Below are 24,815 nucleotides of genomic sequence, written 5' to 3'. Positions count from 1 at the left end.
ATCAATCTTCATAACCAAGTTAATCTGCTGTAAATCGAATCGATCTTGGTATCAAAAACGAAATCGAGGAAGATTTCATAAACCTTAGAAGAAAAAAAAATCTGCAGCAAAAGAAGAAAATCGAGATCGGAGTAGGACAGAGAAAATAATCTGAAACTGAAACTGATTATTGCTATTTCATGTTTATATATGTCGGTAAAAGGACCAAATAAGAAAATTTAGGACCGAAAAATAAATTTTGCACGTGCAGGGGTGTTTTGGTAACAAATTAAAAATATTTAGTGTGGGTGGACAAAACCCTATGACCAAACTATAATTTTTATTTAGAAAAAGGACCAAACAGACAATTGGACTAGTCTCTCTCTAATATATTATTCCTATGACTATATGGTATTTCCTACTTACTGAATTCAAAGTCCATTCGTATAACTGAATCAAAAGTCCATTCTGTAATGACTGCCAAAGAAGAAGAACATGTTGTATGTAGGTTGGTCAGATAGTCAACCTGCTGAGATTTAGACCAAGAAGTTGTCAATGGCGTTGGTTTAGACGTTTAGTGATGTCAGTTTCTTAATCACCCCTTGCCAAATGTTGGGCACATCTCAATAAGTTTAGCAATTTGCTTGCGGGACTAGTGCTGCAAATTAGGTGCTGGTGTGTATTGCTGCAGTTTACAGACAACTACTGGAAGGCGTCTCAACAAGCCTAACCGCGCTCTGGATGAGAGGAGGAAGCCTTCTCGAAACAACGAACGGTCATCCCGTACGTATGACGCGTCTGAAGTTCGAGTCTTATGCCATCACCCAAACCCCAAAATTCAAACCCCAGACCCGGACTGAGGCATTATTACCCACGTGTCTCAAGCCTATATAAAAAAAACCCTTAAAAATCTCTTTTTCTCTCCACCTCACTCTTTCGATTCCCCTCTTCAACAACTTCCGCTTTTCTCTTTTCTGTTCTAACAAGTCCTGGTTTGTCTGAGTAGCAGACATGGCGGCTTCATCAAGCTGCTCAATGCCATGGACTTGCTCAAAAATCTCACCCAAAATCACCAATAAATCTATTAGGTTACCAATTTCTGATTCAATGAGGAGTTTCAGTAGTAATTGTTCAAAGATTAAAACATCATCATCTCCCCTTTTCTTAGTAGAAAATAGGTTTCAGAAGAAAAAAATGCAATTATTTTGTGTTAAGAGTGAAGGTTTTATTGATGGATTGATTTCTGATAAAGAAATTGAAGATGATCCTAAATTAGCTAAAGAAGAAGATGCACGATTTGTTCGGTGGTTTCATGAAGCTTGGCCTTATTTTCAAGCTCATCGTGGAAGTACTTTTGTTGTTGTTATTTCTGGAGAGATCACGGAAAGTGAACATTTAGATGCTATTCTCAAGGTATACATAATCTTCATTTCACCTATTTTTTTTTTAACCTGATTCCAAGGGAAAATGGGTGAATTATAGTGAAATTTGAAAGATGTTGTAGTGAAATTGTAGTTAAATGTTTGCTTAGGGACATATTTTGTGACTAGCAGGAGTCGATTTGAGTCACTAGAATAGGGCCTCTTCAATGTCGGTGTTTAAGAATTAATCAAGACAATGAGAAATGCACATATTCTAGTTTCAAAGCATTTGATCGGGAATCATACTCTTAGATGAGGGGATTGCACCATGCATCCCCTTGACGGAGTCGCCACTCCTTGCCAGTTTTTGCATTTTTTTTATTTAAAGAGTAATAGGAAGATAAGCTACTGGTTTCTTTATACAGACATCATGCACATTTTCTTTGGATGCGAACGAACCCTAAGTTTCAACACTTTTTGAGCTTTAATCATTACCGTGTTTGTGTTTTGACAAATTCATTTAATAGACCTTAGATATCCAGTTTCTTTTGTGGAGTTACTAGATAAAAGATTATTCTCTTTGTGTTACCAACTTGAATATATTGATGTGCAGGATATATCTCTTCTTCATGGTTTGGGAATAAGATTTGTTCTAGTTCCTGGGACACATGTTCGAATTGACAAGCTTTTGGCTGAGAGAGGTGAGGAACTTATCTTTTTTGTCTTTCTTCCTCGTTTTTTCATCCCTGCAACTTTCGAACATGATTTCTATTCCTCCTTACTCACTAGTTCAAAAATGTTTGTTGCCATCAGGAAGTAAAGCCAAGTATGTTGGTCCATACCGAATCACAGACAAGGATTCCTTAGAGGCAGCAATGGAGGCAGCTGGGAGAATTCGGCTTGAAATAGAAGCAAAACTTTCTCCTGGACCATCTATTTGCAACATTCGCCGTCATGGTGATAATAGTCGTTTGCATGACGTTGGTGTTAGTGTTGCAAGCGGCAATTTTCTTGCTGCAAAGGTGAGTAATACAGCACCTCCAACTCTGTTGAGTTCAGCCATACACTTCAAGTCCAGAACAAATTAATATGATACTTCAGTAAAGTTGTGCTTGTGCCATAGATAAACATCATACCGCTGCTTAGTGAAACTAACTTTTTTTTTTTTTTTTTTTACAGAAAAGAGGAGTTGTCGAAGGGACTGATTATGGGCATACTGGTGAAGTGAAAAAAGTGGACGTTTCTCGCATGCGTGAAAGGCTTGATGGAAATTGTATAGTTATATTAAGTAACATGGGCTATTCCAGTTCCGGAGAAAATTTAAATTGCAAGTATGCCATATTGATTCTTTAGGTACATTTAACTTGAATTTTGGTAATTGTACACCACCCCTACAGCTCTCGCGGAGACGAAGTTATCTTACTTACAGGGAATCACAACCGTCATATGTTAGCAATCATTGTGCAATAGATTTGTTAGAAGTTGCACTAAGAATCCAACTGAGTTGGCCAATGAGAAACTGAGGAAGTGAATTAGCTATAAGTTAGTTGTTAAAGCATTTGGGGAAAAACTACATGCCTTTAAATCTAGGATCACAGTCCTGCTTTATCGTCTTACTTTTTCAGAGATCACGTAGATAACCTGTCAGGTCTAGCCCTGTAGCTGTCTAAAGAAGGACTAAGTTTCCTGAAAACTTTTTTGTCCCGTACTTGATTTTCTGAAAAGATAATATTACTAACAACGTTCTGGTGTGATTTCATTGAACTGGTCTCTTTGGAGACGCCCAGGTATGTGGGATGATATAAATTTTCAGTTTCTTGGCTAGAATAAAGCCTAAAAAAGGTCCCAGGAGCTAAGAAAATCAGTTTTTTGATTGGTCTATGGTAATTGTGGCTATAATGGAGTTAGTGTACAGTGTTTTGAGTCTTTTGACAATAACACAAGAAAACAATGAATTGTAGTGCAAATAAAGAAGTAGGCGTGTGATTTTCTTCTGATAATGCTGAAAACAGTTCGGTTGACTGAATATGTGACCAATCATTCCATACCGTAGAGTTGATGGTTTTCAATTTTATCTATGTTTTTTTAATGAATTTTCTGGTTATCGTTGCTGATGTTTCCATAAGTTTTTTTAGACTAGCTATCTTGCAAAATAAATTCCGTGTATATTCAATGCAATAACTCATTCAGTTACTGACAAATCTTAAAATAAGCGGAGTACCACTACACTCTGTTAATATACACATTAATACTTGGTTTATTCATGTATTTGAGTCGGCATCAATGTTTGTTTAATCATCAAACATTTCTCTATTTTCTCTTCTTATGTCTAAAGATGATGGAAAATTCGTTAGACTCTGACATATCTTTGATAAACATTGCAGCACTTATGAGGTTGCGACCGCCTGTGCTTTAGCTATCGGAGCAGAGAAACTAATTTGCATCGTCGATGGCCCGATTCTTGATAAATGTGGACGTCTTGAACGTTTCTTGACTCTTGAAGATGCTGATATGTTGATCAGAGAACGAGCTAAGCAAAGTGAAATTGCGGCTAATTATGTCAAGGCTGTAGATGAAGAAGATAGCTCTTGTTCCGAGCATTCCGGTTCCAATGGCATTTATTCTCCTCAGAGTATTAGAGGTTTCGAAGAAACCTATAAACCAATATTTCAGAATGGCGTTGGTTTTGACAACGGGAACGGACTATTGTCTGGTGGTCAGGGATTCGCCATTGGAGGCGAGGAACGTTTGAGCAGAGAAAACGGCTACTATTCCGAGTTGGCTGCTGCTGCTTTTGTTTGCAGAGTAAGCTTTTAACTCCATGCATTTTTCTTGTCCCAAAAATTAACATGCATTTAAGTATTTAACTTGTTGCGCGTGTATAGTTTATTTAGTTACTTTACGTGTACTTGGGGGTTGAAAATGTTTGCATTTATTTGATGAGTACAGTTTCTGAATACGCTAATTTACAGCGGCCTATATATTGCCATGTAGTTTGTCAATTGGCAAGTGGTGAAGTACAGTGACTTTAGGCTTCATTTATCTCTATCCGAGTCCGATCTGACATGCTGGTGATTGTATGTTTTCGTTTAACTTTTGGTTCATTTTTTCTGATCCTGTGTTATTGTGTTTGAAAGAGCTGGAAGTTTATCTGATTAATGATATTCATAATGGCTTCTTCTTCGCTTTTGTTATGTCACTGGAAAATTTATGCCTTTACGTTATTATGATACAGTTAAACTAAACCACTCTTGATGAATCCATTTGTTAGTTTCCACAATTATCTTTTATATTTGTAACGTATATGCAAACATTCTCCTGATAGACATGCCTCAACGACTCTATGATAATTTAAGAGTTCAAGTTTGATTTTTTTTTTTTGAATGTACAAGGTGTAGCTTATATGCATTAAAATCTACAGAGAAGTAGCTGAACTTAAACTATTTCTTCATTTAGAGAAAATACTCAATATATCTATGTTGCCAGAAACAAAATTCATTTTGCCTCTGGTCCTGAGGAGGATTAAGTATTCACCATTACAAAGTTTCTGTTTCTTTCTACAGGGAGGTGTTCAAAGAGTTCATCTAATAGATGGCACCAACGGTGGTGCTCTGTTGTTAGAGTTATTCAAAAGAGATGGAGTGGGGACCATGGTTGCAAGGTAGTTGTCATATATATATTTAGGAGATCTCCATTATATTTTGTTTTAAGTAATAATTACCAAGTTTGTTGCGTGGTGCCACTAGCTCGAGTATTGAATCTCTTTAAGTAATAGATTGCTTTTTGGATATCCATCTAGCTTCCAGTGGGACATATAACTCGTGCATAGTGTATGCTTTTTTTGTATTGCGAATGAAGATTGTGTTAACTAGTTACTGACTACATATTCATTCTTAACTTAGTTTCTCTAACGGTCTCAGCATATTTTTTTAGTTTTAGTGATGCAACACATTTGATAAATTAAATTTCCTATGCTCTTTCAAGTGCTGTATGTTAACTAAGATAAATGCTCCTTGGGTGTAGATACATGAACTGACTTTGAGTACTAGGGAAATGTTAATTGAGTTTTGGACCTCTTTGATGCAAAGGGTTGACTAAAGATACCTTTGATAGTACTTGTTTAGCTTTCCTATTGCCTTAAATTTTACTATGGGAAGCAGGGCTTTAGAAAAGTCCAAGGTCCTGCGATGTTGGCATATTGTTTTCAACAATGATAGCCTTAATTCTACAATGAAATGTAGGGATTTAGAAAACTCCTAGGCCGTGTAATACTTGGATATTTTTGCAATGATCCCAAGTGAATTCACCAGCCATATCCTCTGCAATTGACAGTGACTCACTTTGAAAGTTTGAAACATTTTGTATATGCTGTATGCTTACGCTTGCTATTGTTTAATTTGATTTGTTCCAAACTATCAATTCTGCCGTTCTCTTTAGCTAGCACAGACTTCTAACTTTCATGATTACTTAATATATCTGGATTCTTTTGTTTTCTTTACAAATTTTTGTTTGTTGCAGTGATGTTTATGAAGGAACCCGGATGGCTATGAAGATGGATCTCCCTGGAATAATACAGCTTTTAAAACCTTTGGTAAAAGCTGGAACATTGATTGAAAGGACAGAAGACCAGGTATATTTCTTTCTTTTTTATTATCTTTTCCTGAATGTAGTTAAAACATTTAAATTTAATTGTTACTGTTGCTCTTCAGAATATATGAAGAGTCAATGTCACGTCTTGTCTTTGTTTGTACTTGAAGTCTTAAATTGAATTTCCACTATTTCCTTCAGCTACAAGAAGCTTTGGACTCGTTCATCGTGGTGGAGAGAGATGGTTCAATCATTGCTTGTGCTGCCCTTTTCCCTTTCTTTAAAGAAAAGTGTGGAGAAGTGGCTGCTATTGCCGTTTCTCCTGAGTGTCGTGGTCATGGACAAGGAGACAAACTGCTTGGTATTATTTATATTTCTTCCCATGAACTTGTTCTTATTTATCTGACATGCTCAAAAATCCTATTGTACACTATTTACTGCTATACGCACCATTGATATTCAATCTTTTGCAGTCCATTGTTGACGGTGTAACCTTGCTTGCTTCTGGCGAAGTTTGTGTCTTCTTGTTACCTAGTTGACTCATGTCTTCAAATAAAATCAGAAACTAACTTGCAGTTAACCAAGTAAGATATGTAAAGTGTCAGGTACAAATGATAGGTAACAACGAGAATGGTAAAGCAACAATGGGAACACGTTGCTCTGTAATGTTGGGGCTTTAGGGGGAACTAAAGTGTGGTTCTGAGGGTTAATCATCTTGGACTGTTTAACATGATTGAATGAATTGGAATGTGGGCTGCACTATGTTCGTGGAAACAGGCTTTATTGGTCTTGCATCTTTTCTTTAATGCATACCGTTCTGAATATTTTTCTATATATTCCAGATTACGTTGAGAAGAAGGCAGCATCCCTTGGTTTGGAAAAGCTTTTTCTGCTTACCACCCGAACTGCGGATTGGTAAGTCCCTGGTTTCTCATTATTGTGTAGCTTATGTGATAGCCAGTTTTTAGACCATTCATCAGCTTCTGGAAATTAATCAAACTTACACAACTCTGAAACTAGCTAAACTAAAGTTTAGATGAAACCAATGCTGCTTTAAATGGACAGGTTCGTGAGACGTGGGTTCTCAGAGTGCTCAATTGGGGCTATTCCAGAGACGAGGAGAAAAGTGATCAATCTATCCCGCGGATCAAAGTATTATATGAAGTGGCTACAACCAGATCGTAGTGGTATCACTGTCGACAGTGCCGGCTTGAAACGGTAATACTTAGCACAACCAACCCTGTATACATTTACAGGGTTTCATTACTAAATTTTCAACTAGGGAAAAACAAGATAGGAAGAACTAATAGAAGTATAGAACCAGTCATCTTTGAGATAATCTTGTATTTACACTGGGTGTTCCCCTCACTTCTTAGTGAGCTCTTTTAGTATTTCCTCGTGACTTGTTGTGATTTAGTACTTACCGCTGCCTTCCTGAGCTACAGTTAACAGATTATTTCAAAGCGGGGGTCATTTTAGGTTGGATGTGTGCCTTATTAATTATAAAATAAATATTTGAAAGTTGCATGTATTTTTTTTCTTGCTTCTGTAAAGTCAATTCTGTTTTCTTTTTCCTGTAGGTTGTCGGGATTCAATGGAAGCTCAACTTGACTGTCTTTGATATAGTTATTGACACTATTACTCATCGTCCTAGTGCGCCAGAAGCTAGCTCTACCCCAGGTTGAATAAAGCCTTCATTGCTGTGTTTATTGACACTCAATGATGTTAAAAAGCCAAATCTGGCACTAATGTAAAACGTAGCATAGTTTCTAATGAATTGTATGACTGAGTAGCTTCGGAATCAATAAAGCTAACAAACTTGTTGAAAAGGCTGAGCTCGTGTTTAACATTTTTGCCCCCCCACCCCCACTGTTCTAGCTAGTGTTTGCCGTATCTCATGTAGTTATAGCTCACCTGCATTTATGCCTGCATACAAGACGGAAAGTTAATCTTCATTCCAAATTTATTATCCGGGTTACAACTGACTGAATGAGCTGTTTTTCTGGGAGCAGAGCAGGATCAGCAACAGTTATCTGCCAAATTCACAAACTGGTAATTGGTTGAAAATGAGGTTGTAGGATGACAGGGTCTTGGGCTTGGCAATTTTGAACTGGATATTCCATGAGTTTACAAGGCCTAACTCTTGCAAATAGTCAACTGTTATTAAAGACTGACATCCGTTCAGATATATTTTGACCAAAGCAGAACGGTATTATTTGTCGATTTGAAACCTAGAGAATGGAAAAATTGGTCCATTCAGAGGTAGCCATTAGTAACTTCTACCTGTCCTCACATACGGTGCTACATGGCAGTAGCTGTCTATGACCATATCACAAGTGTCCAATTTCTAAGCCTAACCAAACTTCAAAAGCTTACTTATCCAACCGGTTAGCTAGAGCTAAATGGATAAAACCAATGAATGTCAAAAGTTTTGAGGTGTTGGAAATGTGTTTTAACCGGCAAAATCACGTGGCAAAAAACACTGTACAGTTTTTAAGAAATGTGAACAAGAATCCTCTTATGTGTAACCTCGCATGTAAGTTTACATTCACACGTGTTGTCCTCATTGGCGGCAACTCCAGGGGGTATGAATCTCCTCTCTCAACCTATCACCGCCTCCTAAAATGAGTTTTTGAAACCCAAAGACACCACCACCAGCACCACCATATTCCCCAAACCATTTGCCAATGTACGTGTCCTTTCTCACCCCAAATCCTCTTCAACACGTACTCATAAAACAACCCCACTTGTCAGTATCTCTCTCGTTTTTCTTCTTCTTTTTAAATTTTTGTTTCTCATTTTTCTTCCATTCTTCTCATTGGTAGTATACTAGACTAGTATATCCATTTGCCCCAAAACAACCACTCCCTCTCTTCTTCTTTTTCCTCTCTTGTTTTTCTCACTCTAGAAACCAACCATGATGGTTAATCCAATAAACAGTTCGTATCATCAATCTTCTTCATCTTCTAAGCTTGATGAAATCATGTCAAGATATAGACCCATTGCTCCAAAACCCATACTAGATCAAACAGATGCGACTACTACTGCTGCTGCAAACGCATCAAGAAGCTTACAAATCAGTAATAAGAGAGTGAGAAAGAGAGGTAGATATGGGCTCTCATCTTCAGCTGCAAGAAAAAGAACAAAAACTACTACACCAACTCAGCTCCATGGACCTTCCACCACCACCACCAGTTCTTCTTATGGTATGGGTTTCAACACACGCCTTCTCTTCTCACCACCACCTCATGAAGCCGCCCCTCTTCAAATAGAAAAACAACCCATATTGATGAGTTTGGTTAGATTTCCTCTTCTCTCATTTTCTACTTCTTCCATTGCTCCTCATCCTCATGATGGAATGAGTAAGATGAATGGATTCACAAACTCTACAATCACAACCATTGAAATCCCAAAGGAAATGGATCTCTTGAAGACTCTGCATGCAGGACAGGTTTCACCGGGCCACAGTATTAATATTAATTCGGGCTGCGGGTCTGGTAATCTTATAGCTCCTCAGCCCGTTAGACCAGTGGGGTCAAGTATTAGTGTTGGATGCATCAGTGAAGACCCAAATTCTAGTTCCACTGCATGTGTCAAAAAACAGCAGCCTGAAGAAGTTGAAGCTGAAGTCGAATCTGATACTCTACCGGTTGTTGTTTCGGATTCAAAAAATAAAGTTCGGCTAGCAAATTCCGCATTCAAAGAAATGGTAGGACAACCAGAATGTGCTTGGCTTGTTTCAATGGGGGCAAATAGTGAAAAATTGACAAGTAAAGGTAAAAGAATAAGTGGAGAAGTCATGTTGGATTTGTCGAATTCTCAGGTACCGGTTTCGTCAAATGGGTTTTCTTGTAATGTTAAGGTTGAATGGGGTAGAAATGGAGAGAAGAGTTGTGTTTGTGCTCCTTGTAATGTTATGAAATTGTCTTGTGAGTCTAAAGATTATCTCTTCACTTGGAGAATTCATACCACTGACAATCGTGAAGAATCATCCAAGTCCCAGCCTTAAATATGTTGTATGGATGCAACTTTCTTGTATATGGTTTCATTTTCCCGAGCAAATAATGTTATATATGTACATGTTAAATGTTTTTCTTGGGTACTGGATAGGATAGGTATGTGCCTGCCTCCTCTCCGTCAAGCAGGTCTTGTCTAGTCTAAATTCCGTTTCTTTTGCCAAAATGCCTTGCTACGGATCTTGGTCCCCCGCTGTGAAACAATGGTTCCACTTGCCACTTGGGTTGTGTCAATGATTTTCTTTATGGAACGCGCAATTGAATTTTTCTTCAAAATCTCTCATTAATGTATAGGCACTCGACCATTAAAATTATTCAAAACTTATAGAACCGTTTAGCCGTAATACAATATTCATTTATTGGAATTTAGCCGGAATGGTTTTAGGAAAGTCAATGAAATAATTCGGCTGTAATATGCTCAACTGCTAGTGCAATCATTTCACATTTGAATATATTACTAAATTCAGAAGAACTCATCCCCGGGAAACATACAAAAAAAGAAAAAAACACAATTACACAAACAATACTTGTAGACTCCGATCCAAGTAGGACAATGATGAAGTAGGCAAGCCAGCTAATTGCATCTTACCCAATTATAGCATAAATCAATTAAAATAAATTTTTCTGCAGTATTACCGGGGCATGTTCATTGGCATCATCACATCTTTCCCTATACTGTACTGATCAGAATTCTCCATACTGTACAAACCAGAATCACCGGAGCTGTACGAGCTTATTGGTACAGAATAGAGGTCTGTTGGCTCGTCAATAAATGCAGTGGACTTGTTTTTAGGGCTCTGCTGGATATGAGCTCCGGATGGCCGCGTCTCTTGTTTACTCAAGCTTTCGAGCTCTGCAGCTACTTGTTTCATTGTGGGTCTATATTCACCCTCCGTGTAGAGACATCTCCTCGCGAGCTCGGCAACTGCAATGACATGCTCGCGGCTTCCTTCATTTGCTACCCGAGGTTCAACAAGCTTGAAGATATCAATTCTTTCCATTGCATAAATGAAAAATGAAGCTAGACTTCTTTGTTCCTGGGGTCGATCAGGAGAAAGGGGTTTTTCTCCGGTTAAAAGTTCCACAAGAACTACACCAAAACTATAGACATCACTTTTATCTGTCAACTGACTAGTATGAAAATATTCTGGATCTAAATACCCTAACGTCCCCTGCACTAGGGTGTCTATTTGGGTTTGGCCTAGTGTATTCAACCTCGATGCTCCAAAATCAGATACTTTTGCAGTGTAATTTTCATCTAATAGTATATTGGCAGACTTAATATCTCTATGAATAATGGGTGTAGAAGCCGCTGAGTGCAGATATGCAAGTGCTCCTGCACTTTCGGTTGCAATTCTTAAACGGCTTTTCCAAGAAAGAGAAGCTGAAGATGACTTGCCATCCGCCTTGTTGTTAATATGTTGGAAGAGGGTGCCATTCGAAATGTACTCGTAGACAAGTAAAGGAACTTCAGTTTCTAAGCAGCATCCCAAGACCTTCACCACATTTCGATGGTTAACCTGCGCCAAAATAACAAGCTCATTGATGAATTGTTCTATTTGAGTCTCATCAATTACCTTCGACTTTTTAATGGCAACTGAACTTTTATCAGCTAAAGTTCCCAAATAGACCGTTCCAAAACCTCCTCTACCAAGGATCAGTTTATCACTATAATTATTGGTAGCCACTTTTAATTCTTCTGCGGTAAAGATTCTTGTAGCCTCCGCACCACCTTCATATGATGATAGTTGCTGTTTTAATAACAAACCACCATTTTGTTGAAAGAACTTCTCCTTAAGTTCGCTTAGTTTTCTTCTTTTGATGCTCAAGTATAACAAAGAGCTACCAACAATCAAAAATAAGAACCCCAAGCCAATACCTGCATTGACATTAGCACAATCAAGAAAACAGTAACTACAAGTTAAATATTATTCAATCAAGGGAATAAAGAGTAGCGCATACCAAGAGTGACTTTTAATATAGGAAATTCCTTGTTTTTGCGAATGCAACCGGTTCCACCTTTCCTCCCATCTCCATGGTGTCCCTCTGGACAACTACAGTTGTAACTTCCTATTGTATTTGTGCATATTCCTGCACAAGGATTGTTGTCTTGATCCTCACACTCGTTCACATCTGTTTATCCTCCCCCATGTAAAATAACACATTAATTGTTTCGTTTCCTACAATTTGCATAAAGAGAAAATAAAAAGTTCGCTTACAGGTTTCATGGTCTCTACCTTTTATTTTGAACATGCCACATGCCTTAAAGAATTGACTAATTTGTAAAAACACGGACTTGTAATGTTCATACCTTGACATCCTGGGCTTAGATAAGGATTCCCCATGAACCCTGTGTTGCAGCTACAAAGATATCCAGGAACCTTGTCTGAATTGCTACAATTACTATTCTTTTGGCAGGCAAAAGTAGACGCATCTTTTTGAGCTTCTTCGCACGTCTTGTTACCAATAGCCCAATCAAGCACAATCGGTATATTTCTCCCTTTGGTGCGGAAATCTGTACCTACTAAATCTGAAGCACTAAATGTATATTTAGCAGACTCACCTATGAATGAATAACTGCAAGGATTGAAGGATAGACTCTCCTTCTTTGGGTCCATGGAATCAGCATAGACTAAGAACCTCTTGATACCTTTAGGTAATGATACTTGACAACATCCACTTCCGGAACAAGAACCATCTACAACATCTTCCTTGTTATCACATTTTGTGACGCAATTTGTAGTGAAGTTAAGAATTGGATCAAAAATGTACGCCATGGAATAACAACCAATCCCAAATAATTTGTTCTTGGTCGATGAAACTGTAAATGAGGTATTTTTCATACTCAAAAAATAAGGAGAATTGTAGGATTCATCTAAGGTAACGTTACCAGTTTTGTATTGATAACACATCGTAGATAGTGATCTCTTAACACGTAATTCGGTTTCTGATATACTTATCAGTTCAAGCATGTTACGTCTACCTGAAGTTATGTTTGTGCCAAGCCATAAGAATGGTTTTGGAGGGTTGAAAGATGTATTACATGTGATGTTGTAGAGCTGTAAACCGTCTCCAGTGAAGGAACACCCATTCTCGCTGGGACCTATACCAAATGGATATGGAATTGTTAAGTTACCACATTTGGCTTCACACCCAGGCTTTGACTGCGGCAATTCAATTGCTGATGATGTTAGGATTATCCGTGAGAGCTGCAGCAACAATAAGAGTTGCAGAAACATGATTGCAGACATAATTAAGACTCAGTTTTTCTGTTATTCTTTCTTAGTCTTTGATGGAAATGTAAACTCTGAACTTTGAAGAGAGGATACATACATACAGTATATATGGTTCCTGATAATATAAAATGTTAATTTGGGAAAAGAAAGAGTTGATTGATTATCGCATTATGTGATATTTGTGGTTAAATTAAGTAGCAAGTAGGGTTTAAATAGATAATTCGACTTTTCTTTGTTCATTACGGCTGTACTGTCAACTTGGCATGATGATAATGACTACCTAATGAGGTGACATAATTAATGAGCAGTAGAAAAAAAATAAGGCATTGTTTGCACCACTCGCACAAGATACAAGTAAAATTCAATGATCCCGGTGAGTGGCTGAGTATTGACTTTTTGTATCCGGGATAGGATATGATTGACTTTTTGTATCCGGGATAGGATATGACTAGTTATATTGACTGGTCATAGCTTCCACCTCGAATGGGAAATTTATTTGAGGTGGTAGAATTCTATTATTTTTGGGTATTTTGAGGATATTTTTTTTTTTTTTTTTGAAAAGAAGAAGTTTCATTATTAATAAACGGGAACTTTTCTTGGGTAACGAGTCCCCACCGAGTCATTCATAACAATTACATTAAGGAAATCAGGATGAGTGTGCTCCCATATGTGGGTTGATGTTTTGTTACTGATTCCAATCCCGTGCTGTAATTGATTTTTTGCTGCAAAGTCTGCAAGTCCATCCGTCGCTTGATTCGCTTCCCTATATGTGTGTGTTATCACATAAGCCTGTAGTAAACAGAGATGTTGTTGTATTTCTTGTAACAAAGTTCGTATGATCCAAGGTGCCTCAGAGGGGTCCTTCGAGACAAGTGTTAACAGCGCCGTTGAGTCAGTTTCGAATTGGATGGTGTTCCATTCTTTGAGGGCCACCATGCTCACAGCTAGTAGTAATGCCCATGTCTCTGCCACGATTGCTGTCGTTTTTCCAAGTGGTGTTTCCATAGCCATAATTACTGTACCATGTTCATTTCTGCAGATCCAACCCGCTCCATCCATCTCTGGTTCTCCTTGATTGTTCATTTTGGACGCTCCATCGGTGTTGATTTTCAGCCATTGGTTCTGGGGGGCCTTCCATTGAACCCAAATCGTTGTCGACCTTTCCCGCCGTTGTTGTTGTGTAGCGTGTTGGTTGCAAATATTGTGTTGGACTGCCCATTTGTATTCCTGGCTGAGGACTAAGGCTATATGAAATATTTGTTTCGGTGTTTGCACTATGCTGTTGTAGACCTTAGCATTTCTTGCTAACCAAATATTCCACATTGTATAACAAGCCAACGTGAAATCCTCCTTCCTTGTGTGCATTTCCAGAAAAGACTCAAAGTTGACAGGTTGTTGTATCAAAGCTGGTATTGTTGTTTTTCCACCTAACCCTTGGTTCCCAGATTGGCTTCTAGCGCAATGTTGTTGCTGAGCAATGATTGTTGGCCACGGGTTAGGTGGTAGGGCAATGTTGTTGTAAACATTGTATTGGCTGGCCAAGCTGTTTACATGTCTACACATCATTTCCCAAGTCTCCCTCGCTCGTGGGCAGTCAAAAAGGTAGTGTTGCACCGTTTCTGGATGCTGATTGCAGATAGGAGACATGTTGGAGGTGGTTATGTGTCTATAATGCAGAGTATCAAACGTTGGTAGACCATTGTGGCTGACTTTCCAGAGGAAAAGTATGATTTTTGGGGGAAGTCTGCTTTCCAAAGAGTGTTGTACTTTTTCTCCCTGTTGGTTGCACTCATCTGTGGAGGTTGGTTGGTTGTTGCGGTTGTATTTTTGAGAAGCATCGCATAACCGCTTTTAACCGTGTACTTCCCCTTTTTGGCATGAGGCCAAATTGGTTTATCCGGAAAAGGTGGATTTGGGATATGAATGGCTCGTATTGCACTACTGATGCTAGTTGGGAAAATATTATCCAACAATTCAGTATTCCAATTGAAAGAGTGTGGTACCATCAGAGAACTTACTAGGTTGTTGCCCATATGTCCCAAGTTTGGTATACTTTCATGCAGTGGTATCCACTTCTCTTTAATAGTAGTAGAATTTCCATCCCCAATCTGGACCGCAAAATTTTCCTGCACAAAATGGGATATTTTTGTAATATTTTTCCATACCGGGCTGGCATTTGCCTGTGGAGGTTGCAGTCTTCTCAAGATCGATTCCATGCCCAAGTATTTGCTTCGATAGAGAGTGTTGCAGATTGTGTTTGGTTTTTCATGAATTTGCCAGACTCGCTTTCCCAAAAGTGCAAAATTGTGTTTCCTGACATTTCTGATTCCCAAACCTCCTTGTTTTATTGGTAGGTGAAGCTTCTCTTTGCCTACCATATGCAACTTCTTTGTCGCCTTATCATGACCCCAAAAAAAATTCCTCGCAATCTTGTCTATTTTTTGGTGAACATGGACCGGCAGCTACTGCGTTTGCATAATGTGACTGGCTGTAGGAATTAGGCTTGAGTTTATGAGTAACCATCTTCCCGCCTGGTTGAGACATTTTTCCATCCACCCTTTCGCTTTCCTTTCCAATCTTTGAAGCAGTTGAGCGAAAATTGGTGACGAGTTTCGTCCAATCTTAAAATCCACTCCCAAGTATTTAGGAGGATTTACCGTTGTTGGAATGTTGAACATCTGAGTCAGTCAGTGTTGAACACTTGAGGGGTGTTTGGTGATGTATAATGACCGATTTCTGTAAGTTTATTGCTTGTCCTGCTGAGGCAGAGTAGCTGTGTAACATTTTGTTCAAGTTGTCGCATGTTTTCTGAATCGCTGAACAAGAAATAAGCAAGTCATCTGCATACATAAAATGAAGAATTGGCGGGCTGTTTGACGAAATACATAACCCTTTCAGTTTGCCCGCATTTTCCAGAATGGCCAAATTGGTGGATATGATCTCAGCGCACAAGATGAAGATGTATGGTGTGACAGTGGGTCACCCTGCCTGAGTCCCCTTGTTGGCTTGATGTGTCCCTGTGGATTACCATTGATGTTGATAGCATACGTCACTGAAGTTATACACAGCATGATGTATTCCACAAACTTGGATGGAAAACCTAGTGAGTTTAGCGTCTGCTTGATAAAACCCCAATCTAGGCTGTCATAGGCTTTCTTGATGTCCAGTTTCATGGCCATTTTTGGGTTTTTTATAGGAGGTGAAGATCGGATGTGATGAAAAATCTCAGTGGCTATAGCTATGTTATCATGGATTTCTCGATTAGGCATAAAAGCACTCTGGTACGGACTGACAAGGAATTGAAGAATTGGTCTCAACCTATCTACCAGCAGTTTGGAAATGATCTTATAAACCACATTGCACAAGCCAATGGGTCTATAGTCATTAACCGAAATTGGGTTATCTGATTTTGGTATGAGGGTAATATTTTTGTGGTTGAAAGGTTTTTCAAGTTCCACATTTTAAAAAAAAATTGGTCACAAGGTCACAAATTTGAGGTTGAGTTGTATCCCAAAATGTCTTGAAAAAATTACTTGTAAAACCATCCGGCCCTGAAGCTTTCTCAGAACCGATACTTTGCAATGCTTTGTGAATTTGCTCATAGGTTGGCGGCTTCATTAACTGGTTGCAGTGAAATTGTGAGATTCTAGGTGTAACTTTGGAAAACAGTTCCAAGTCTATCGTAGTTGATGCAGCCACGTATTGCTGTTTGTAGTGTTGTATCATTAGTATAACTATTTGTCGTTGGTTGTACACCTATCTTTGGTTTGCATCCTGAAGCTGGTGAATATGATTGATTCTGTTGTTGATTGTAGCTTTTGTATGGAAAAATCTGGTGTTGAGGTCGCCATTGTTCAACCAATCAATTCTAGCTCTTTGTTTCCAATATTGGTCATGGCAGTGCAGTAGCATGAGGTGCGAATTCCTAGTCTCTCTTTCCTGTTGCAGCCAAAAAAATAGTTCCGTGCCTGTTGCTGTTGCACATTTGGACTGAGCCAGTTGTATTTGAAATTCCGCTTCTTTAGGAGATCTGGTAGATGCCCAAAAGTTTGTTTGTGGCATTTTTGCAAATCCAATGCAGTTTCTTGCATTCTTGTAAGAAGCTTCTGTCCTACAGAGGCGGTCTCCTCTTGAGAAAATTGTTGTTGTCAGGTTGTAAGCACCACGTCCTTCACTTGTGGATGAAGAAACCACAGGTGTTCAACTCGGAAATGTTTTGTGTAATTTCTTGCAATTGCTTTTTCATTGAGCAAAAGTGGAGCATGGTCTGATCCAATTCTTGGGAGATGTCTGAGAAGTGATTGAGGGTGATTATCTAGCCAAAGTTGTGTTGCAAGGCCTCTGTCTAGCCTTTCCATGATGAAGTTACCATCCATTTGATTGTTGTTCCACTTGAAAGAGTCTCCCTGAAATCCCAAATCGATAAGGCCATGAGAGTTTATGAAATTATTGAACAATCTAACCTGACCGTTGGTGACAGGCTTGCCTCCTTTCTTTTCTTGTCGGTCAATAATTTCGTTGAAGTCTCCCATAAGGAGCCAAGGAATGGTTGGTGGAGAGATAAAGTCATCAAAGCTTTGCCAAAAAACATGTCTTGGTGCAGGTTGTGGAGGTCCATATATTCCAGTAAACATCTAAGGAGGTGTGAGCTGAGGTTGAGTTGGAGTGATGTATGCATGGATAACATTCTGATTAGCTACTAAAACTGAGACATTAAGGTGGGATGTCCACATCAAGAAGAGGCCACCTTTATGTCCCTCACAAGGGATATCAAAAGAACCAAAAAAACCTAAAGAAGTACTCAAAAAAGTCATGTGCGACATAGTCGCTAAAGTTTCAGACAAGAACAAAAGAGAAGGTCTAAATTTACGTGTGTAATCACGTAATTTAGAAACCGTCAAGACATTGTGGACGCCTTGACAGTTCCAAGCTAAGTAACTCATGGCTTCTGCGTGTGTTGGTTTAAGCCAACACCACGCACAATTTTTCTGCCGCTTCAGCAATAGTCCTTGCATCAATGGACAGTCTCCAAGCTGTATTGGCCGAGGATGAAGTTGCAGTAGATTTATTGTTATGTCCTCCATTCTGCTCCACTTCCTTGGTTTCCTCTGCATGAATGTTTTGATTAGTGGCCTTGACAGTTCTTGCTTGTTGAAATATGTTTCTTGCACTCCTTGGCTTTCGTTGTCTCACAGTTGGTATTTCAAAAGTTGGGGTTCTTAGTGTAGCATTTTGTTGCTGTTCCAACTGTGCTATAGAGGCAAATTTGCGGACTTTGGGAGGTGGTGGTTGAGCTGCAAATTCTGGAGTGTTAGGGAGCATCAAATGTTCAGGTAGCCTTGTAGGAATTCTAATTGTTCTTCTCTTGTAAGTTCTCAAAGCTGGTGCAGTGGTGGTTGTAACTGTTACCTCCGGTTTGCCTTTCTCCATGTGAACTAGCAAGTTTACATGCATGCCCGTATTTTTCACCTCATTCAACAGAACTTTAGTATATCCAGGGGTAAAGAAAGTTAACATACGATTGATACCAGGTTTGGATTTTGTTTGTGGATTCGGGTCCTGAACCGGCTGCACTAACTGATTAGAAATAAAGTATTTTGAGGATATGCCCCAACATTATTAGAAATAGAGTAATTTTTTTCATCCAACTCACTGACGGCTGATTCAATTTGTATCTGCAAGTACCAAAAACCGTGACGTATTTAACTTCCAAAGCTAAACAAGTTACTAGACTAAATGAACAATAGGCTTAGATTAATCGACAACGACACTATGCTGACATGCATTTACAAAAATTGATTATTTTGAAAAATGGTGGCAGGTAGAGGTGTAAATCGGGATGGGTCAGCACGTTTATGGCACAACACGACACGTTAAAATTCGAGCACGGCACAACACGTGACCGACCCAACACGGGCACATCACGTTTGTTTAATGTGTTGTGCTGTGCCAGACAAATAGGCACATCAGCACGGCACAGCACGCGACACGTCTTAGCACACGACACAACACAACACTTTGATGCATATTACACAAAGGAATCATTGTTTTAGCCAATTTCTGACATTTTATTTTCCTTATGCTAATCTATTTATGTAATAATACATGTACTAATTAAAATATCTCAAAAATATTTATTTTGGAAAACATAAAATAAGTGTGCGCAGAGCACAACCCTTTTATTTTTCTGTCACAACACGGCACGCCATTTAGCACAGCACAACACAGCACGTCTGAATCTCTGACACAGCCCATCCCAGCACGCAACACGCTAAGCACGTGACTTCGTGGGACGGGTTATATCGGGCTGGCACGTTTTACACCTCTAGTGGAAGGAGTGGAGGAAATAGATTTTTGTTAAAGGGATAACCATAAACACTAGGGGGAAAGATGACTATGGTCGAATAAGTTTGACTTAAAGTCGCTTTGGGGGGAAATAGAAAAAAATCCGCTAATCTCTAGTTGCTCTATTTACAACCGCCACTAAAAAATATCACCATCGCAGATGATCACGAATATTATCATGGGCAGTCAGTTACGAAGTTTTTTTCATCAGTAAAATCCACAGACTCTTTCTGCATAAACGTTTTTCCTAAATAATTGTCCTATTTTTTTTCCAATCTATTTTTTCTCCATCATCTTCCTGTTTAATCTGGATTTACTCGGTTTTGGATCTTAGATTCACCGAGTAAATCTAGGAAATAGTAGTCTGTTATTTTATTTTTCAATAAAATATATTGTGTTTTGCAGTATTTTAGATTTTAGGTTTTAGATTTCTGTTTTCTTTTTTAATTTCAATAAATTTATCAATGGCTACTACTTGCCATCTGTTATTTCATTATGCTTATATAGCGGTTTTTTTATTGTCATTGGGGATTTCTAGTGAGATTCTATGAAATAATAAATATATGGATTTGTTACAGCAGAGTATTTCTTCAAATATTGTCTCTACAATCTCATTAATCCAGACTAGTGGAAGGAAGAACATAAAATATATGTTATCTTGGACGAAATCTGATTTTGTTGTTCGTGTGGAAGATTATTCATGATTTTGCGTTACAAAAATTCGAATACCAGACTGATTTTGATACAACGTCTTCTCTGATGGACAAGACAAAGGTATGTGATTTGGAAATTAAATTGAAGAAAACTCTTACTCTTACAGATGTGATAATTGAGGAGTATGCAATAAATGGGCAACAAGCCGATTTGGGGGATGATCAAGTTATTCTTTGGAGCATCTTCTTTCTCACTTGTTGGATCAAGATTCATGTTAGTCTCTTCCATATTATTTGGTTTTATGTAATCTCAACAAATGTAAATCACACTGCATGCTTGTTGTGTCAATATGCAATGTATAATGATGAAACAAGAGGGTGTATTTATGTAACACCTCTTATATGTAATCCTTCAAATCTCAACTTGAATGAGGTAGTCAAATAAATAAATTCTAGGGTTCCTTAAAAAAACAAAAAAAAGTTACGAAGTTTTGAAACCTCTCCAAACCTGAAAAAGTCGATATTAATGGAAATTTAATTAGCTCTATCTTACGAGATTTGTTTAGTAGAAATTGGATGAGGTTAGAAGATGGATGTTCACGATATTCTCTCTCGTCTCTAATCATTTTTTTTTACGTCATGATGGATGCTGGAGTTGGCAATTTGATAAACAACTGAATTTGAAACACAAAGCAATTTAAAGTGTCCTTAAAGTTTACAATCGATCTTCTGCACATGATTTCCAAATCTTTTGTCAAATGAATGACATGCCTTTTTTCTGTTTCGTTTTTTTTTTTACTATGAATCTCATGAATTTAGGGTTACTGTTTCAATTTAGGGTTATTGTTTGATCATTCATGGTGAGAAAGCTACCATTGATGGGTGTTTTGGTAGATGACTATCTGTTAGATAAATCTTAAGTATTAGGTTGCTTTAAAGATCTGAGATTTTTTTTTTTAATTTTTTTTATCAGCATCACAAAGACTTAGAGATTGAAATATGAGTATTATCAGTTTAGTATCACAAAGACGCGGACGTGAAAGAAAGAAGTAATTAAGCTGAGATTTTCTACCACATATCAGCTTTCCCCAATCCATATTAGCTTTCCCTATAATAAAAATCGAGGAAATACGACCGCGACCAAAAAATATTTAAGAAAATTAAAAGGGGAAATAACTTTTTGGGTTATCCAAAGATTAATAGGATGTTTGTAACAGGTGCATCAGATAAGAGCTTCTCCAATAGTTGATGTGCTTATTTCATATGTGTCAACATTGTCTTGACTTACTCTTGGTAAAAAATTGCTTGTATAGATATAAATTCCTAAATATTGGGAACAAAAAAAATTCATCTCCAACCCAAATCAATCTTAATGTTTTGCTTTTTAGGTGTTATTTAATAATTTGTTAACAATCATTCTATTTTTTTTATAATTTATTTAACTAACATAAAAATGACTAGGATAGGAAGACATTGTCAAGGTGAATATCTAAAACTAGACATTCACCTTGACAATGTCTTCCCAAAATTAAGCCACGTCACTCCACATTCATTTAAGAAGTTAGGGTTGGAGAAGGGTTTTAGAGAAAATTAATGTATATCCTATGTGGATTTAGATATTTATCCTCACACACATTCCATTGGAGAAGCTCCAAGACAAAGGTATGCTTCGAAAAAAAAAAGAAAGAAAGAAAGTGCTTCAAAAAAAAATTAGGAAATGGTAACAAAAGTATTCAGAAATTAGGAATAATGGATTTTCTAGAAATTTTAATGAAAGAGGATGCACCCTGTGGCTAACATGATTACTAAAGATGGCTGCCGCTATTGTTAGGGAGAATTCTAATCTAAGATCCAATTGTTAGGATTATTTTGTTTTATATGAATTGATATCCGTCCCGAATACTAGTATCCATCTTTACAAAGTTGTGAGTTAAGGTGCCAGAAAAAAAAAAGACATACAATTTGAGAAGTATAGTTACAGTATAATGTGATGCGAACTATATTTATTTTGATAATGCTCACCTCAAAACAATTACAATCAAATAAATGAAATTTAAAAACTGAGAGAAAAAATAAATAAAGAAATACATGTTATCTGGTGCGATCCAATCCAAGTAGGTAAGTTACACAATTATTGAAAAACCATTGAGTATTATCGAGGCATGTTCATTGGCTTGAACACATCTTTCTCCATACTAGTGTGCTGACCAGACTCACCAGAGGTGTAAGAGCTTATCGGTACAGAATGAAGATCTACTGGCTCATCATTAAATATTTTAAACTTCTTTCCATGGATTAATTTGTTGATCATAAACTCCGGATGGTTGTGCTTCTGATTTACTCAGGCTTTCTAGTTCTGTAGCAACTTGTTTCATTGTAGGTCTTCTTCCACCCTCCATGTTGAGGCATATCCTTGTAAGCTCCGGAATTGCAACGATATGCTCATGGCTCCCTTCATTCGCTACTTGAGGTTCGATAAGCTTAAAGATATCACTCATCTCCATTGCATAAAGGAAAAATGAAGCCAGACTTCTTTGTTCAAGGCACCGATCAGGAGAACGAGGTTTTTCTCCTATCAAAAGTTCGACAAGAACTACGCCAAAGCTATAAACATCATTTTTGTCCGTCAATTGACTAGGGTGGAAGTATTCAGGATCTAAGTATCATAATGTCCTCTGAACTTAGGGATGGTCATGGGGCGGATATGCCAATCCCAGACACTGTCCGTTTGTAAAAAAATAACTCATACCCACCTCTTATCCATAGGAATTGGGTGGGGCGGGTATGGAGAATACCCCTACGCGGCCGGGTTTTTCATGAATCACCCATAATATCGAGGTAGTACATAATATGGTGAAAAGACAGAGTTGCACGAGATACCATAATTTTAGAAGCATATTGTAATTACCAAATCTGCTATTGATAGGTTTGATCAATTTTTATTTGGAGAAGCAGCAGGGCTTTTTTCCTTTTTCTTTTTGAAGGCATGCATAACTGTGATCTTGTCTATGAAAGTAACAGATTATTACTTTAAGCTAAGTTGAGGATTGGACTTTGATATGTTCTTCTCTTGCAAACTTGGAAAGGTAAAATTGCAAAAACAAACCTCAACTAATATTACATCATTCATGATCCCTCTTAAGGCCTACTACTGCTACATAATTTCCCTTTTTCTATTTTGTTATTCTTTGCATATTAACTTATAATTAATAAATAAATAGCATCATCTGAATTTCAATTTAAAACAATCGTCAAATCTACAACTGGTAATCTAATTCTCTTCCAAATATAGAAACTGAAAATTTCCAGGAAAAAGAAGTTATCCACTTGCTAGTTCAAAATGACAGGATGGAATCGATGGATTGTATCGTGCATATATACTATATCCTGTCTGGACGTAGCATCATACAGGAATGAGAATAAGACTAATTCCTCGTATGCGAGTTATTAAGAATAAACATCACATCGAAGCTCCATAGTCAAGATTCTATAATTAATCTTTCAGACAAGAACTTAACCACAAATAGTAATATAAGGTAGCTTTAGTTTGCTCTCCAATAGTGGATAATATACTAATGAAGTATTAGATATGTACTTTGACCGAGTATATTATTGCTCTTCGAAGAATTTTTTTTGTTTGAAACGGTGTCATCAAGAATTTAGTTCAGTTTCATTAAGAAGAAAAGCAAAAGTGAAGTTAGGGGTCATCCCCATTTGACAAAACATCTTAAAGAAGATTAGAGGCGTTGTGTTTATGTTCATCACAAAAGAAAGAGAAATTGAGTCAATTGTCCAAATATTTTTAAAACATGGTTCTAATGGACGGGTAAAAATTAATATGAGTGAAATGGATACCAAAAAAATAGCAAAAATGAATCTGGATTCATCCTGGATTAAACTTAAAAAATAGCGAGGGTGAAACTGGACGCATCCTGATGTAAATTAAAAATAAGAACAAATATTTGAAAATGGGTAAGATAAAACTGTTTACATCCTGTCTATTTTTATATATTCTCGCTCACTTAAACAGTATCAAATTTTACATGTTATTTTCACTCAGAAATTGTTGTTATTGGGTTAATCGACCAATTTTGTGCAAAAGAAGAGAGATGCTCTTTTTACAGCCGTCGACCTGTTGACCCATTGACTTTTTAGCAGTCGGTCTATTAGAACTAAAAATCACTAAATCAGTAATCAAGCTATTAAAATGGCAGTGACTAAATGCAACATTGGTATTGACTATTTACAACCCTTGAGTAAAAACCAAAATATTTAGTAACCTTGGTTGGGTGGGTGATAAAACCCACAGTTATACTTGAGCTCATTAATGGCCGACTTTCTTCATCTTCTCTTCGTTCATCCATTTTTGTTTTGAGGCATCTAATTATGATCATGCTTTTCGGATCAATGATGACTTTATTTAAAATAATCTGCAACTATTTTATCATTTTGTTCACGCTATAAAAATAAATGTCATTCAAAGGATAAAAATCAAAACCAATTGAAACCCTAATAGCTTATTCTAAGCAGATCATATCTTATTTATATGTTTGATGTGTTTATCTTCCTTATAAAGCATAGTTTGGACAACTTACGCAAGTTAAAGAGCGGCCAGGATTTATTTTTGGGAAAGCTAAA

The 24,815-nt window shown here is 37.5% G+C and overlaps 3 protein-coding genes across 3 annotated transcripts; 2 read left to right on the top strand and 1 right to left on the bottom strand.

The window, feature by feature from the left end:
* The first annotated feature begins 917 nt into the window (after positions 1 to 917).
* On the top strand, positions 918 to 7,776 carry LOC113286228 (probable amino-acid acetyltransferase NAGS2, chloroplastic). The gene is made up of 11 exons (XM_026534898.1): positions 918 to 1,392; positions 1,954 to 2,041; positions 2,154 to 2,362; positions 2,520 to 2,671; positions 3,725 to 4,145; positions 4,904 to 5,001; positions 5,859 to 5,970; positions 6,129 to 6,288; positions 6,770 to 6,842; positions 6,993 to 7,145; positions 7,508 to 7,776. The coding sequence occupies exons 1-11, from the start codon at positions 991 to 993 to the stop codon at positions 7,536 to 7,538; spliced, it is 1,899 nt and encodes a 632-aa protein (XP_026390683.1). The 5' UTR covers positions 918 to 990; the 3' UTR covers positions 7,539 to 7,776.
* Positions 7,777 to 8,844: 1,068 nt separating this feature from the next.
* Positions 8,845 to 9,936, top strand: LOC113307241. The gene has a single exon (XM_026555947.1). It carries the CDS (start codon positions 8,845 to 8,847, stop codon positions 9,934 to 9,936), a length of 1,092 nt encoding a protein of 363 aa, XP_026411732.1.
* A 487-nt stretch (positions 9,937 to 10,423) lies between these two features.
* LOC113328802 (wall-associated receptor kinase 5-like) lies at positions 10,424 to 13,328 on the bottom strand. The gene is made up of 3 exons (XM_026575809.1): positions 12,255 to 13,328; positions 11,906 to 12,076; positions 10,424 to 11,822 (listed from the first exon to the last, which is right to left on the bottom strand). Exons 1-3 carry the CDS (start codon positions 13,192 to 13,194, stop codon positions 10,576 to 10,578), a joined length of 2,358 nt encoding a protein of 785 aa, XP_026431594.1. The 5' UTR covers positions 13,195 to 13,328; the 3' UTR covers positions 10,424 to 10,575.
* Positions 13,329 to 24,815: the final 11,487 nt, after the last annotated feature.

This window comes from Papaver somniferum, chromosome 1 (assembly GCF_003573695.1).
Source record: "Papaver somniferum cultivar HN1 chromosome 1, ASM357369v1, whole genome shotgun sequence".
Taxonomy (NCBI): Eukaryota; Viridiplantae; Streptophyta; class Magnoliopsida; order Ranunculales; family Papaveraceae; genus Papaver; species Papaver somniferum.
Note: the sequence above shows the minus strand (reverse complement) of the source record. Positions and strands in the feature narration are given on the sequence as shown.

What these genes read in the sequence shown, in the direction of transcription:
- LOC113286228 (XM_026534898.1), top strand. Translation starts at nt 991, where the DNA reads ATGGCGGCTTCATCAAGCTGCTCAATGCCATGGACTTGCTCAAAAATC. An exon ending in ATTTAGATGCTATTCTCAAG is followed by an intron (nt 1,393 to 1,953) that starts GTATACATAATC and finishes ATTGATGTGCAG; the next exon opens with GATATATCTCTTCTTCATGG. An exon ending in GGAGAAAATTTAAATTGCAA is followed by an intron (nt 2,672 to 3,724) that starts GTATGCCATATT and finishes TAAACATTGCAG; the next exon opens with CACTTATGAGGTTGCGACCG.
- LOC113307241 (XM_026555947.1), top strand. Translation starts at nt 8,845, where the DNA reads ATGATGGTTAATCCAATAAACAGTTCGTATCATCAATCTTCTTCATCT.
- LOC113328802 (XM_026575809.1), bottom strand. Translation starts at nt 13,194, where the DNA reads ATGTCTGCAATCATGTTTCTGCAACTCTTATTGTTGCTGCAGCTCTCA. An exon ending in TCTAAGCCCAGGATGTCAAG is followed by an intron (nt 12,077 to 12,254) that starts GTATGAACATTA and finishes GAGGATAAACAG; the next exon opens with ATGTGAACGAGTGTGAGGAT. An exon ending in TATATTAAAAGTCACTCTTG is followed by an intron (nt 11,823 to 11,905) that starts GTATGCGCTACT and finishes ATGTCAATGCAG; the next exon opens with GTATTGGCTTGGGGTTCTTA.